At 41.9% G+C, this 13,075-nt stretch overlaps 4 protein-coding genes across 5 annotated transcripts in view; 2 read left to right on the top strand and 2 right to left on the bottom strand.

The window, feature by feature from the left end:
- Window positions 1-1,679, top strand: part of igsf9b (immunoglobulin superfamily, member 9b) — a 28,653-nt gene extending 26,974 nt beyond the window's left edge. For both annotated transcript variants that reach the window (XM_035166952.2, XM_035166950.2), the window contains one exon: window positions 148-1,679. In XM_035166952.2, coding sequence (XP_035022843.2) covers window positions 148-173 — 26 coding nt within the window. In that variant the 3' untranslated portion in view covers window positions 174-1,679. The remainder of the gene's footprint in view (window positions 1-147) is intronic.
- Window positions 1,680-1,992: 313 nt separating this feature from the next.
- Window positions 1,993-5,603, bottom strand: gatd3l (glutamine amidotransferase class 1 domain containing 3, like). Its single transcript, XM_035166257.2, has 7 exons — window positions 5,377-5,603; window positions 5,239-5,291; window positions 5,043-5,156; window positions 4,773-4,904; window positions 4,584-4,676; window positions 2,369-2,534; window positions 1,993-2,242 (listed from the first exon to the last, which is right to left on the bottom strand). Exons 1-7 carry the CDS (start codon window positions 5,491-5,493, stop codon window positions 2,108-2,110), a joined length of 810 nt encoding a protein of 269 aa, XP_035022148.1. The 5' UTR covers window positions 5,494-5,603; the 3' UTR covers window positions 1,993-2,107.
- A 643-nt stretch (window positions 5,604-6,246) lies between these two features.
- On the bottom strand, window positions 6,247-8,829 carry tmem127 (transmembrane protein 127). Its single transcript, XM_035166451.2, has 3 exons — window positions 8,034-8,829; window positions 7,779-7,943; window positions 6,247-7,680 (listed from the first exon to the last, which is right to left on the bottom strand). The coding sequence occupies exons 1-3, from the start codon at window positions 8,275-8,277 to the stop codon at window positions 7,370-7,372; spliced, it is 720 nt and encodes a 239-aa protein (XP_035022342.1). The 5' UTR covers window positions 8,278-8,829; the 3' UTR covers window positions 6,247-7,369.
- Window positions 8,830-9,359: 530 nt separating this feature from the next.
- On the top strand, window positions 9,360-13,075 carry ciao1 (cytosolic iron-sulfur assembly component 1). Its single transcript, XM_035166450.2, has 7 exons — window positions 9,360-9,753; window positions 10,930-11,078; window positions 11,167-11,278; window positions 11,420-11,508; window positions 11,601-11,802; window positions 12,090-12,159; window positions 12,660-13,075. The coding sequence occupies exons 1-7, from the start codon at window positions 9,615-9,617 to the stop codon at window positions 12,892-12,894; spliced, it is 996 nt and encodes a 331-aa protein (XP_035022341.1). The 5' UTR covers window positions 9,360-9,614; the 3' UTR covers window positions 12,895-13,075.

Raw genomic sequence — 13,075 nt, 5'->3', positions numbered from 1 at the left:
TCTTGCCTGCTGTTGTATCATCTATGTGCAGTGAATTTGTACCTGTCAAAATGTGAGCTGATCACTTTATAGTTAAAACTGTTTAAACCCGTTTTTAAGGGTGCATTGGTTTTAACGCTGCGTCGCTCTCTGCCTTTGTCTTCACAGATACATCTAACTCAGATCGTAAATAGCAGTTTAATGAACAGACGACAGCACTGAGGCCCTGGATATTCACACCTCGCTGGAGCTTTCTCATGTGAAAGAACATTCGTTGTCTATAGTTGTTGTTCACTGTTATGTCAGACATTATATATTCTGTATTGCATCAAATGTGATGGACTGCAGCGCCTCAGTTTATATCCAATGACATGTTTGTTCCACAAAATGAAGCCAGGAAGGGATTATTTATTTTTCTGAGAAGCATGTTTGTTTGGGGGAGTTTGCTTTTATACCATGACAATCAGGCACACAGCGCCCCCCTGAGGAATGAAATGTTCACACTTTACGAAGACAGTTTTCCTGTTGAGAGTTGAGGAAGCCCTGCTTTATAAAAGCAGCAGCGTGCTTCATAGTGAGGGCTGAATTTCATCTTAATGTCAGTCGCATCAAAGACCTCCCTTTAATAATAAAATGATGCTAATGACAATTACGTAGGTTCGTGTTGATGATCTGTTTGAGGTAGAAAATGTTGCCTGTGCTCACAGCATTCTCACCACCATCCTCCTCTGTGTATGACAAGTACTTAACTAATAGTACTTAAAGATCACATTATTAGGTAACTGATAAGTGTACTACAAATGCTTTTATCAGTGCATGCTCCCTTTAATACCCCCAAACATTTATTTTCTATATTTAAAAGAAGAGCTTGTTTATTTGACATGACCTGTTGGTTCCCTGAAATCGTTCATACTTACTTGATACCTGACTTACTACAGTAATGTTCAACTGTCAAGACCTAATTCACCAAATCACCTAACATAGCCCAAATTTGTTCATAATGTACAAATGTTTATATGTACCTTAATGTGAATGCTCCCTGCTGTTCCTCTTCTTCATTTCATCAGATGAAAACATGTAACTTTACTCCACTTGATTCTGTCAAACTTTTACCCTGCGGTCAAATAGGAAAAAAACACAGGGGGAAAAGATTTTTGCCTTATTTTTATTAACGTCGTACGTACACTGGATGATTGACCCTGAAAGGGTTGAGCTGACGAGCTTGTCAGACAAAACTGATTAGAGGATTTAAAATGTTTGAAATGAATTTTTGCTCACGTGATAAGTATTTCTGTGTATTTACTGAGGTGAGTTACGATATGCAAAAATGTTTACAATTCACATCAGTGATGTGACGGCAGCACTGTGAATATTTCGACTTCTGATTCTGTATTTGAATTACAAGTCTGTTATAAAATTTGTGCCCATTAACCATTTGTTTTTCTACTGCAAAAAGACAAAAGCTGTTTTTATATGTCGCCTGACGCACAGAGGTGTAAAGAATATCTTTGTTGCTGTATTTAGGAAAGATTCAACGTTTGTTTCAGATTAATTTATAACCCAGATGAGAATATTCCTGTGGAGTGAGTATGCATTTCTGATGACGTTTTATACAAACTGCAAATTTTTATATCTTGCCACCTGGTTGTTTGTCATTTTGATAAGTTTGTAATGAATAAATTGCTTTATTCTTAATGTAACATACAGAAATAGTGTTTATTTTTCGCAACATGTGACAATGAACTTGATAACGTCCACTGATTTTAACGTCATTCCAACCATATGATCATGTGACCCCTGTCCAATCCCATATGTAAGTACAACAGTGGATGTGGGTCAAAGTGCCTGGTTGGTTCACAGGCTGGTTTATTTCAATCACAGTCACTTCACATTGGTTGGCACATTGTGTTTACTGTATTACTATTATTAATATTATCTGGACTCATTTGGCCTACGCACTATACATAGCATGTTTTACTATAACACCATCAATTAAACACAACAACACATTTGCTCGTTAACTAAAGCATTTTTATTGTTGCAGGTAAGAAGTCATCACAGTACAGTCATGTATGTTGTACATCAACACCGACTTCTTCTATTGATTTCTCGGGCTCGTCGTCACAGCTCACTTGGTCGACATACGCATGACATGTTTGACCATATTTCCAATCCCATCAAATATATAGTGATAGTGATACTCTGTTTCCCACATGAAGGACGGGGTGCTGACCACTTTGTTCTTCTCATCCACATGGGCTTCGTAGAACAAAGGGTTAAGGTCAAAGCAGGAGTTACTTCACAACAGGCATAATAACAAAATGAACACAGATCTGTGTAGAGGCTGTTAACTAATACATATGTTAAACTGAGACTTTTGAAAGGATATATATGGCTCACGGACATTGTGGCGTGCACCCATGCTCTTTACAGCCTGCACCATGTTTGTGTGAGGCCAGTTCCCCCAGCGGGTGTTTTCATCCCGCTCATAGCCCAGGGTCACCTCGATGCTGGGCAGCACCCGGCAGGCCAGCACAGGGGCCATGCTGGCCAGTCTGGAAACAGGAGTGGACGGTGAGTTAAGGCTGTGATCAAGTCGAGATCAAGAGGCAGGTCTAATCAGGGTGTGAGAATAATTGCATTGCAGGTATCAAAAAGGAGAGATTCAATTCCTGAAAAAGAAAAGCTCTCCAAGCATAAATCCATGGGAACAAGTCAAGTCTTCTTAGTGTGAACATGTTTAACTACTATCACTGAGAAAAAGATGCATATGAGGCAGTTTGTTGTCAACAATTTCCAATGATTACAATCATGACAGGTACTCTGAGCGTTAACCTTAAATTAGGAAACATTTTGTGTAGTTTTGCCAACACTGAGCAAACAAACCACAGTGATGTTGAAAAGGCAGCTCATCAAATCTAAGCTAAATGTTGGCTCCTCCAACTCCATGAAGATGAATCAAAGCAATCTCGATGATTGGAAACCAGCAGCAGTTTAATTTGATAAGCTGGTCATAGCTCATGTGCAAGCTCGCTTATTTTCAGATGGATTATATATTAATATTATATTAACATTAAATATCTCGAAATATGAATGTTTTCCGCATTAATTCGATAAGTGGCCAACCACCAGCAGATGTTAGGGACCAATTCATTATCTATTAATTTATCCTTTAATTCTTTTATCGTAAATTCATACAACGCTTGTTTTGTTTTGAAACATTAGTTTCAGAATATAATTTACAGCGCTGACAGAAAACCACAGTGGAAGGTGTCGTGCATAAATCCCAGCCATAATCATTCTGAATCCTACATTAAACAGCTGCACCCACTTAGCACATCTTCTCTCAGCCTTTCATTACTGTCATTTTTCTCAATAATTTTTTCATTGCATTTTCTACATCTTAATCAAATTATTTCAACTGCTCCAACTCTTTAAAGGCATTAAAGGTAATGGGGAGGGATTACTGGGGTTTTATCCTTTAAATGATGGCTGGGTCACGGTCAAATAACCATGTGTTGTCATGGTGACAGCCGTCTCATCCTCTTCCTCCTCCTCAGCCTCAAACTCCACTCTCTAATTCCTGTATAATCCTGCATCACCTACATGTTAGACTTGCCATGCACCTGAGCCCCGGCTGTCACCTCACAGGACCCTGTGACCCTCATCAGTCCCACGTACCAATATAGTGGATGAAGGATCGTTCACTTTCCACCAGATCACACTGGTAGAAACTGAGTTTCCTCAGTGTCAATATGTCCGGCTCTCACCCTGTGGATTAGTTTGCCTGGTCTCACTACATTCAGGTTCCTGACGCTAACACTAGTTTTTCTGCACCCGCTCTTCCTCTTGTGTCTGCTGGGAACAGTGAGAGACACAGACTTCAACCACATGATCTCTCACATGCTCCATCATCTTACAGGAGAAATATATGTTTCACACAGTTCAAAAACGCACAAACTTTCTGATGTAAGTTGAAGAAAAGAAAAGCTCCAATTTGAATTTCTTCCCTGACAATATTTCAGCTATTTAGCACAGACTTTTCATTTTCAGATTTGCCCTTTTTGTCTATTTTCCTGAACATTTTGTAAATGTTCTATATAGTTTTGATAATTTCAAATGCAAATGCAAATTCCGGTGATGTATATGTCATGACTATTGACATAATAGTTTTTAGGGGGGGAATATGTGAGACTGTTAAACTTGGTTTCTAAGAAACACTGCACTGACCACGTTAAACTAAAATGTAGTATTTTCATATCCACGTCTGCAGCAGTTTTATCAAACAATATAAATATAGACATAGATAAAGAAAATTCTGTTCATCTTAAAAATCTCAGTTTTCCACGTCTTACTTTTTCCCTTTCTACAGCTCCAGTGTCCCAATTCCATTACAGGGATTGGTTAAATCTCACGTTCATCTAGTCCAATGTAATCTAATGTAATCTGATTTAACGTCCGGCACTAATCAATGAGAGCCTGCAAATTCGCCTCATGTTTGACATTAAACTGCGAACTTCTTTCTCCCTGTTGGTCAGAAGTGGAGCTCTACAGCATTGATCCTTCAGCACCGGTTGACTGAATAGTGATCAGATGATACATACCCAATGGGCTTGCGTAAACGGTGGAAATCTTTCAGCACCCTCTCCACATCATTATGCAGCTTGCAGTCTTTGCCGTCCTTCGTAAAAGAGGATCTAAAGAGCCGAGAAGAGGATTTAATATTAGTGCTCCATTGTGCTAGTTTGCACTTTACCTCTATGTCTGACACTACATATTTAATGATGCCTCACAGGTTCTTGATGATGCCTTGACCCCCAGGGAAGATGATAGCATCAAAGCTGTTCACGTCCAGCTTGGACAGGTCCTGCATTTGCATCATGCCCTGACCATGACTGAAGCGGGCCGCCTCCATCATCATGTTCCTATGTAAAGGGCAGAAATAATCATAAATACTACCTTGTGTAATTAGTCATGTCAGGTGAGTAACATACAGAGTTAATTAAGTCAGTGGACCCTTCGATGAGCCTGATCCTTTTGAGAGTGTCTCCTAACAAGCTTACCGGTTCTCACCAGCGGCCGGCTGCTTTTTCATGTGGTCGATCACATGCATCTGCTGCTGATTTGGAGCAAACATCTGGAAGCGAGCCCCGTTGCGGCTGAGGTGGTACATGGTGCTGAAGACGAGAGTTGTGAATTAACCATCTCTGCACCATGACAAGTTAAATGCAACATTCCTGTCCTGGGTCATATACTTACTACACTCCCTCGTGGACATCAGTCCCATCCCACCAGCCACATCCTGAGAAAACCTGGAATACATCGTGATTCACAAACCAAATGTGACTCACAAAGCACAATGATGCCCACACTGATACTTCTACTTCTCTCACTTACCACTGCCACGTTAGTATTTCCCCAGTTGCCTTGGTCACCGTGGTGAACAAAGCAGGCAGGCTGTCGTGAAATAACAGCCAGCGTTTGTTTTGACAGCAAAGTCCTGGTGGCCAGCATGATTTCTCTTCAGTCTCACTGTTTCCGGAGGAATACAAGAATTCACAGTTAACCACTGAGCCTGGTTTAATGGTTGTAATATTGATCTTGCTGTAGCAGTCTGTATATATACCACCAGAGCGCGGCCGAGTGACGTTACCACGTAAGCTCTATCTTCTGAGAAGAGACACGACACTGACCTTTTCCCTCCCGAACACCCTTCCCTATTAATACCTTGTTTATTCACTTGATTAGCTTAAGTAAATTGGTAGCAGAGTGACCCTTCGGCTTTGGGAGAGTATTGCTCCACATGTAGTGCTGTAACTCGTGAAATATCTTGACCCCTTTAGAATTTAACTCTTGGAATTGTACCTGAATGGAGACTAAAGAATTTAATGCAAAATGCCTGTAAGAATATAGTTTTAATTTGTATGTAATGCTCTAATAATCATGTAATAATGATAATGGCTTTTATGCAACACTGCATTTGTGAGTTTTTGATATTGCTTCCAACTATACATCTCATCTATATACAATGCAAGGCATACTGCATGCCCTGTAAAGTCCATTAGGTTGTAAGGCTCTTACTCACTGTAATGCTAAGTTGCGTCTACGACGTCTAGACAGTGAACCCAGAAATACCCTGGTCAGACGGAAATGTCAAAGTCAATATACTGTGAAATCAAAACTACACCTCCACACTATAGGCTACACATGGCAGAAGAAAATCCAAAGTTTCAGGGTCAAGTTACAGATGACAAACGTGAGACAAAATTTGGCATTTACTTTATTATGACCACTTTTTATGTATAAACGATCAATATTTACACACTGGTGATGAAAGTATAGTGACGGGTCTGAGGGGCAAAATGGAGAAAATGGTGCAAACAGAACAATATACAACCACCTAGAATCACCACGTCAATCACAATTTTAAGCCTCAGCGGGCACCTCACGATGAGCTGTTCCGACAGGAGGTTGAAAATCTGCACACATGCAGAGCAAACACATATGAAACGGTCACATATGGAAATCACAAAGTACAAATAAGGGTTCTTTTTTTTTAAAATCAAATACAAGGAACATGAAATGACCAAATTATGTGGGGAGATTTCTCTTCCTACGAATCACTCCGATTGTGAAACATACAAAAACAATGTTTCTCCATTTCTTCTGTGGCTGCTAGCTCTAAAACACACGACACATCACATAATCCTTTTTAAAACACCACAAAGATCCGTCTATATTCTGGACAACTTCCTTGTGTTATTTCAAGTACAGATGTAATTAAATAAGACTAAACCAGTGAAAGATGTCTGCAAAGCAAAAGAAAGCAAAGAAGACACAGCACAAACGACTAAATAATAAATAAAGTCAATTTGATATTTTATACAAAAAAAAGAAAAAAAGTCTCAAACAATCTTCTGTGTTTTTCTGCATTTTAGATGAATCAGTAAAATAAAATCATACATATGGCAAGCTTAAAAAATAAAATCAATACAATGCTTAAAAGAGCTCCATCCATGTCCAAAGAAGAGCTTCAATAAATGGCATTAATCGGTCTGCGGCTGTTTCATCAATTACTTGTGGTGAGCCATGTTGAGCCCTCCTTGCAGTTAAGTTTGCTTTACATGTAAGGACCAAATCCTAAAAGCCATTTACATGCAATTTACGAACAACTTCAGTGGTTAAAGAAAGAATCATCTCCTAAATTTCTGCCACCACTAAAGACAACTTTCATGCACTGTCAGTCAAACCGCTTCTGCACCAACAGTGCAACACACCGTGTTCCGGCTTGTTTGCAAAGATACCCATTTGATAAGGAGCGGGGTTTGCTCATCAAGCCAAAAGCCGTGCTGAAAGAGAAGCGCATGTTAGAGGGGCCAGTCCTGCCGCATTAGGGCGTGTATGCAGGCGGTGGCTGAAACTGATTGGCAATGTCATAATCAGCCGGAAATGTTTCACTGCTGTCCTCCATCTCAGAGAGCAGCTCTAAAGCCTGCTCCTCCTCCTCTGTGGGGTAGTGGCGCAAGAGGTTGGCAGCTGTCGCGAGGATAGAGGCTCCACCTGCGCCCGCAACCAGGTAAAAACTGATGGCGAAAGTGACGTATATGAGGGAGCCGTGGTACTTTTTGTGCTGCTGCTGTAGTGACAAGATGAGCTCCGAGGCCCAGTAGCAGAAGCCAATCACCGTGGCACACTGCAACACTGAGGAGACAGAGGGGAGAAAACACGTCAAAATGACACCTTCTTCTCCAAACAAAGAAACCACCTGGAAAAAGAACTGCAGTTTGACAGACTACTACCTGTGAGAATATGTGCAAATGCATATCTGCGTGTTATCTTCAGCGCAGGGTGTTTGGGTCCGAACACATCCAGGAGGAAAGCGGTCAGGCTGCACAGGATGCCCAGGAAGCAGAAGGCAGCGATCACCCTCAGCAGCAGTATGGTCTGCGGGTTCACACAGTAATCTGCGGGACACAGAGACAGCACGGTATTATTATTAGTAGTATTGCATGAATCTCTAATGCAGGTTCTAACGAGCTCGTGCTGGTCCTCACCGTCCAGAAGCTTGGGGTCAATGTATCCCAGCACATCTGCCACCCCCAGCTCTTGTCTGGGACAGGTGCCTCCATGAACCCGGAGCCAGGCCGGTTCCGCCAGAGCCGTGCACAGCGCGGTGATGGACAGAGCTCCGGGAAGAGCCGACACCAGGCTCCGCTCCGGCTGCTTGGGCAGGGAGGTGCCCCCTCTCCTTCTCCGGCCTCCCGGAACAGTCGAACCCGGCGGGGCATACATGGTCATCCAGTCACCTTCTGGTCTGCGGCAGTGAGTCCCTTTACTGTCAGTGAAGTGGCTGCACTAACTGCTCCCTGTACGACGATGAGGTCAATCGACTGACCAACAACAATACAAGCTGTTAGCCAGCAGAGCTAACGGCACCAGGGCGTCGGGCGGGTGACAGCGGCCGTCACTTCGGTGTCTAATGTGTCCGAACGAGGCGAAACCGAACAACTATCCTCTTGATAAAATCCGGTCGAGTATCTGACTGACGGGAACACAATGGACAGATGGCCTTCAGGCCTGTTCGCTCTGTTGTTAGCGTCTGAAGCTAACTCACGGCTAACGTCAAAAGTCGCCGCGCGTCGTACACAAATAAACTTAAAAGAGGCAAACTAAACTAATTAAAGAATATTGAATAATTTAGCAAACTGATAGGGTGAAAAATAACCACCAATCTGTTACAGAAAAACAAAGACAAAACAAAACAAAAAGCAGCTTACGCTAGCTTCCTGTAAAAAATATCTCAACTTCCTTGTTCACACCATTCTTCTTCTCGGCTTCAATAAGCTGCAGCGTAGACACGAGTGGCAGTCAGTGCTGCCACCTACTGGTAACTCTTCAAAACAAAGGAAGTGAATATACTCTGCTGTCTTATTTTATATTTTTTATTTATTTACGCTAGTTTTCTTTCGAAGCAATTGTGCAGTAGTTGTTTATTATTATTATTATTATTATTTTAATTTTATGAGCCACATAAAAACAAAGGTTGAGGTTATGATGTAAACTGGTGGGTACAGGTATAAACATGTTAAGTCGCATGCTAAGGACAAGGTACAAACAAATATAAATAATAAATATTAATCATGCATGTCAAAAAACATAAATCAATCAATCAGTAAAATAAGAATGACCTACAACACAAGAAGCAAACGTTTTATGGGGAAGATATTAATCATCGGTTAAAATGATTATTTTTACAATCCTGAAGTGGACATGTTTCCGTGTTGATGTGTTTTATTTGATATATTCTCTAATATATATTCTCAAATTAAAGCAAAAAGAATGAAAAAGTAAAAAAAACACGGAGAGAAACGAATCCCACAATGCTTTGCGCGAAGCACCTGATAATCAAAGATGGCGGCGGTGTTTGTGATGTCCATGGTTTTGTGAACTTTGGTACTTTGGTGTAAACTGGCCTCCATTAGTGCACCTGCAGCAGGCCGGGTGTGGAGTTAGAGGACCGTGTTTATCGCTGCTTGTTTGTGCAGCTTGTCACCCGCGGGTTGTTGTTGTTGTTGTTTCCGGATCTGTCAGACGTTCAGGAACCGTCAGGAAGTGTCGGGGGAAGCGGCTCAGACATGAAGCAGGCTCTGACCCTGCTCCACAGACAGAGCGCACACCCGGACTCCCGCTGCTGGTTCGTCAGCTGGAGCCCGTCAGGGACGCTGCTGGCCTCGTGTGGCGGGGACAAGGCCATCCGGATATGGGGACGAGAGGGTGAGTTCACCGCACGAGGGGACATCGCCTGAATAACGGTCTGGTAACATCCTCACAGCCCAGCACAGTGTGAAGGGGTGTGTTGTCTTCAAACAGAAACACGAGGCTGATCTCCTCGCTTCAGTTCCTCCTGCAGCTGTAGACAGTTGTTCCCTCAGCGATGATCAAATACAGACAGTGATGGTGGTTTCCTGTCAAACCAGAGAAAATCCTCTTCACCGTCAGTCTCAGTCAGTGGCATGAGAGTAAAACAAACAGTTACTTGAATGGGACTTAGTTCTCTGGAGACAGAGGGGTTTTATTTAATGGGTTCACCTGTAATTATAACAATATTACTACTACTACTAATAACCTGTAATTATAATAATATTACTACTACTAATAATAATCATCATAACTTCATTTAAAGAGCACTACAGAAGATTAAAAGATCAGAGATATCGCCTTAAAGCACATCTCAATATTTGGTTGTGTTAAAATAGTAACTGAGTTGTTATTGACACATGTTGGGTGCGTAGTCATATATCTTGATACAATATGATATCTGGAAATTCAACAGAGAAACAATTTCTTGTGATCAAATCTTTTTATTTAAGGTTTTAAGGTGTTCATACAGACCAAGATGCTCACAGAGCACAGCCTGCAGTACACCTATCAGAGTGGCAACACCAGAACAAACATTTTCTCCAAAAAATGGAGCCTCCCATCCCTGTACAAAGCCCCATCCCTGACATATAATAATCAGATAGCAATGTCTGTTTTGGTTAAGTCAATGAGTATAAAATGAAAACTAGAACGGCACTCAGTAGAGAACATACCTCTCCCAAGGCCCAGCAGTCCCCTTAAATCAGTCAAGCTGCACCAAATTGTGCACACTCATAGATATCAGTTCCCTTTATGTGCCTGATTTTTCATCCAGATTCATAAATGATTCCCTGGAAAATCAGGGAAAATGTCATAGAAACATCTGATTTCACAAAGTTCCTGTCCAGATACAAAATGTAATAGGATCTTTCTTGGCCCATGTCCCATCCTTCCACCAAGTTGTGTGGAGATCTGTTCAGTTTTTTCAACAATCCTGCTGAAAAACAAACAGACAAGTGCGACTTCATCGTTGACTTTGTGGAGGTAAAAACAATGTACTTCTCTGATGGCTGACAACCTTCCATTTTTCAGGTGACTCTTGGATTTGTAAGACTGTGCTTCAGGATGGGCACCAGCGCACCGTGAGGAAGGTGGCCTGGTCTCCCTGTGGAAATTATCTGGCATCTGCCAGCTTCGATGCGACCACATGCATCTGGAAAAAGAAGGACAATGACTTTGAGGTAAGACGAGACGTTTAAATCTTCACAATGTTTGTGCAATGCTGCACCTTTTTTTAGATTTTACCCTGAGTCTCGCCTTTTCCCCCAGAGTCTGACTGTGTTGGAAGGACATGAAAATGAGGTGAAATGTGTGGCGTGGGCTCCTTCAGGGAACCTGCTGGCGACATGTAGCAGAGACAAGAGCGTCTGGGTCTGGGAAGGTTCGTGGGAAGCTTCAGTTTGTGTGACCACCTCAGAGTCATGGCTGGAGTCCAGTTCACAGAAGGAAGTCAGTTCATGTATCATTGAGCTGTAGCTCAGTTTTGTAATACAAATGTTTTCTTTTCATTTGGGTTTCACAGTGGATGAAGAAGACGAGTACGAGTGCGTTACTGTCGTGAACTCTCACACACAAGATGTCAAGCACGTTGTGTGGCACCCGACCCAGGAGGTAGGTGATTCTCTGCTCTGTATGCACATGAAGGATTTCTTAATTTCTCACACCATTGCTTTACTATGTGAATATACTGTGTGCGTTTACAGCTCCTGGCTTCAGCCAGCTACGACAACAACATCTGCATTTACAGGGAGGAAGACGATGACTGGGAGTGTCGGGCGACCCTGACGGGACACACATCCACAGTGTGGGGTTTGGCTTTTGATGGGACTGGACAGAGACTGGCTTCCTCCAGCGATGACCGCACTGTCAAGATTTGGAAAGAGTTTCCAAATGAAGCTGGACAGGGTGAGTTGTTGGCAGTAGAAAAAAAAAACTGAGCAGTCCAAAGAGCATAGTTTGCTGTCACATACTTTAATTGATTTAGACAACATTGCATCTTTTGGCCACTTTTACAATCTTCAAAGAAAATATCTAAGTCTCAAGATTTCCTGAGCTTATGTCATTTTTTAATAAATAAAATCATTGCTGTCAACTTAGTAATTAGATTGTCCAAGTTTATACAAACCTACATGTAATGCATTTTTGTCAGTATAAGAAGTGTGATTATTTTTCGTCACTGCTTTGTCTAACAGGAGACTCGTCTTGGAAATGTATTTGCACTCTGTCCGGGTACCATGCACGAACAGTGTATGACATTGCCTGGTAAGACCCATCTCAATGTTCTCACAGCCATGATGGTAACCTCAGTGTGGATCAGTCTGCTCTTTCCTCAGGATCAGTGGTTCTCAAATGAGGGTCGGCCGTGTCTGTAATCGATTTCCAGATTGATGCATTCAAATAATCATATGGGTATTCTGTGCTGACGTGGTTAAAATAATTTGAATATGTGTTATATTTTTTTAGACATTTCTATTGTGCTATTCTTTCAATTGTATACATAGAAGTGTAAAATGTGTCAAATTATTTTATAGCACATACACACTGGGGTCCCCAGAATATGTTCTGTCTAGAAGTGGACCCTAGGCTGAGAAAAACCTGAGAACCTTTGATCTAGCACCAATATTTATATATTTCTCTACTATAGGCTGAATCCAGTTATATCAAGGTATATGTGGGATTTGAGGGTACAACTTCACAGCTTTACTTAGTATTGACACATTTTGTCATCCTGTTAGATCAAACTGAGAATTTAATCTGTTCAGGTGTCGGCTGACCGGTGCCCTGGCAACTGCCAGCGGTGACGACGCAGTGCGAGTTTTCAAGGAGGATGAGTCGGCTGATCCTGACCAGCCGGTGTTCTCGCTGGCTGCTCAGGTCACCAAGGCTCACGATCAGGATGTCAACTGTGTGGCCTGGAACCCGAAGGAGGCGGGACTGCTGGCCACCTGCAGTGATGATGGAGACTTCGCCATCTGGAGGTTCCAGGAGGAAGAGTGAATGTGTTTCTCACTGAACAAAACCAAGTTACAACGGGGAGCGTTGTTGTCCGGTCAACTTTTACAGCTCATCTGAGCTCAGCAGTATAACCACATCACCTATCATGTCTATTTTATAACTGTCCAATTGAGAAATTATTCATTCATGATGTTTATATAAATAAATTTAAAACATAAAACAA

Source organism: Hippoglossus stenolepis, chromosome 9, assembly GCF_022539355.2.
Source record: "Hippoglossus stenolepis isolate QCI-W04-F060 chromosome 9, HSTE1.2, whole genome shotgun sequence".
NCBI lineage: Eukaryota > Metazoa > Chordata > Actinopteri > Pleuronectiformes > Pleuronectidae > Hippoglossus > Hippoglossus stenolepis.
Note: the sequence above shows the minus strand (reverse complement) of the source record. Positions and strands in the feature narration are given on the sequence as shown.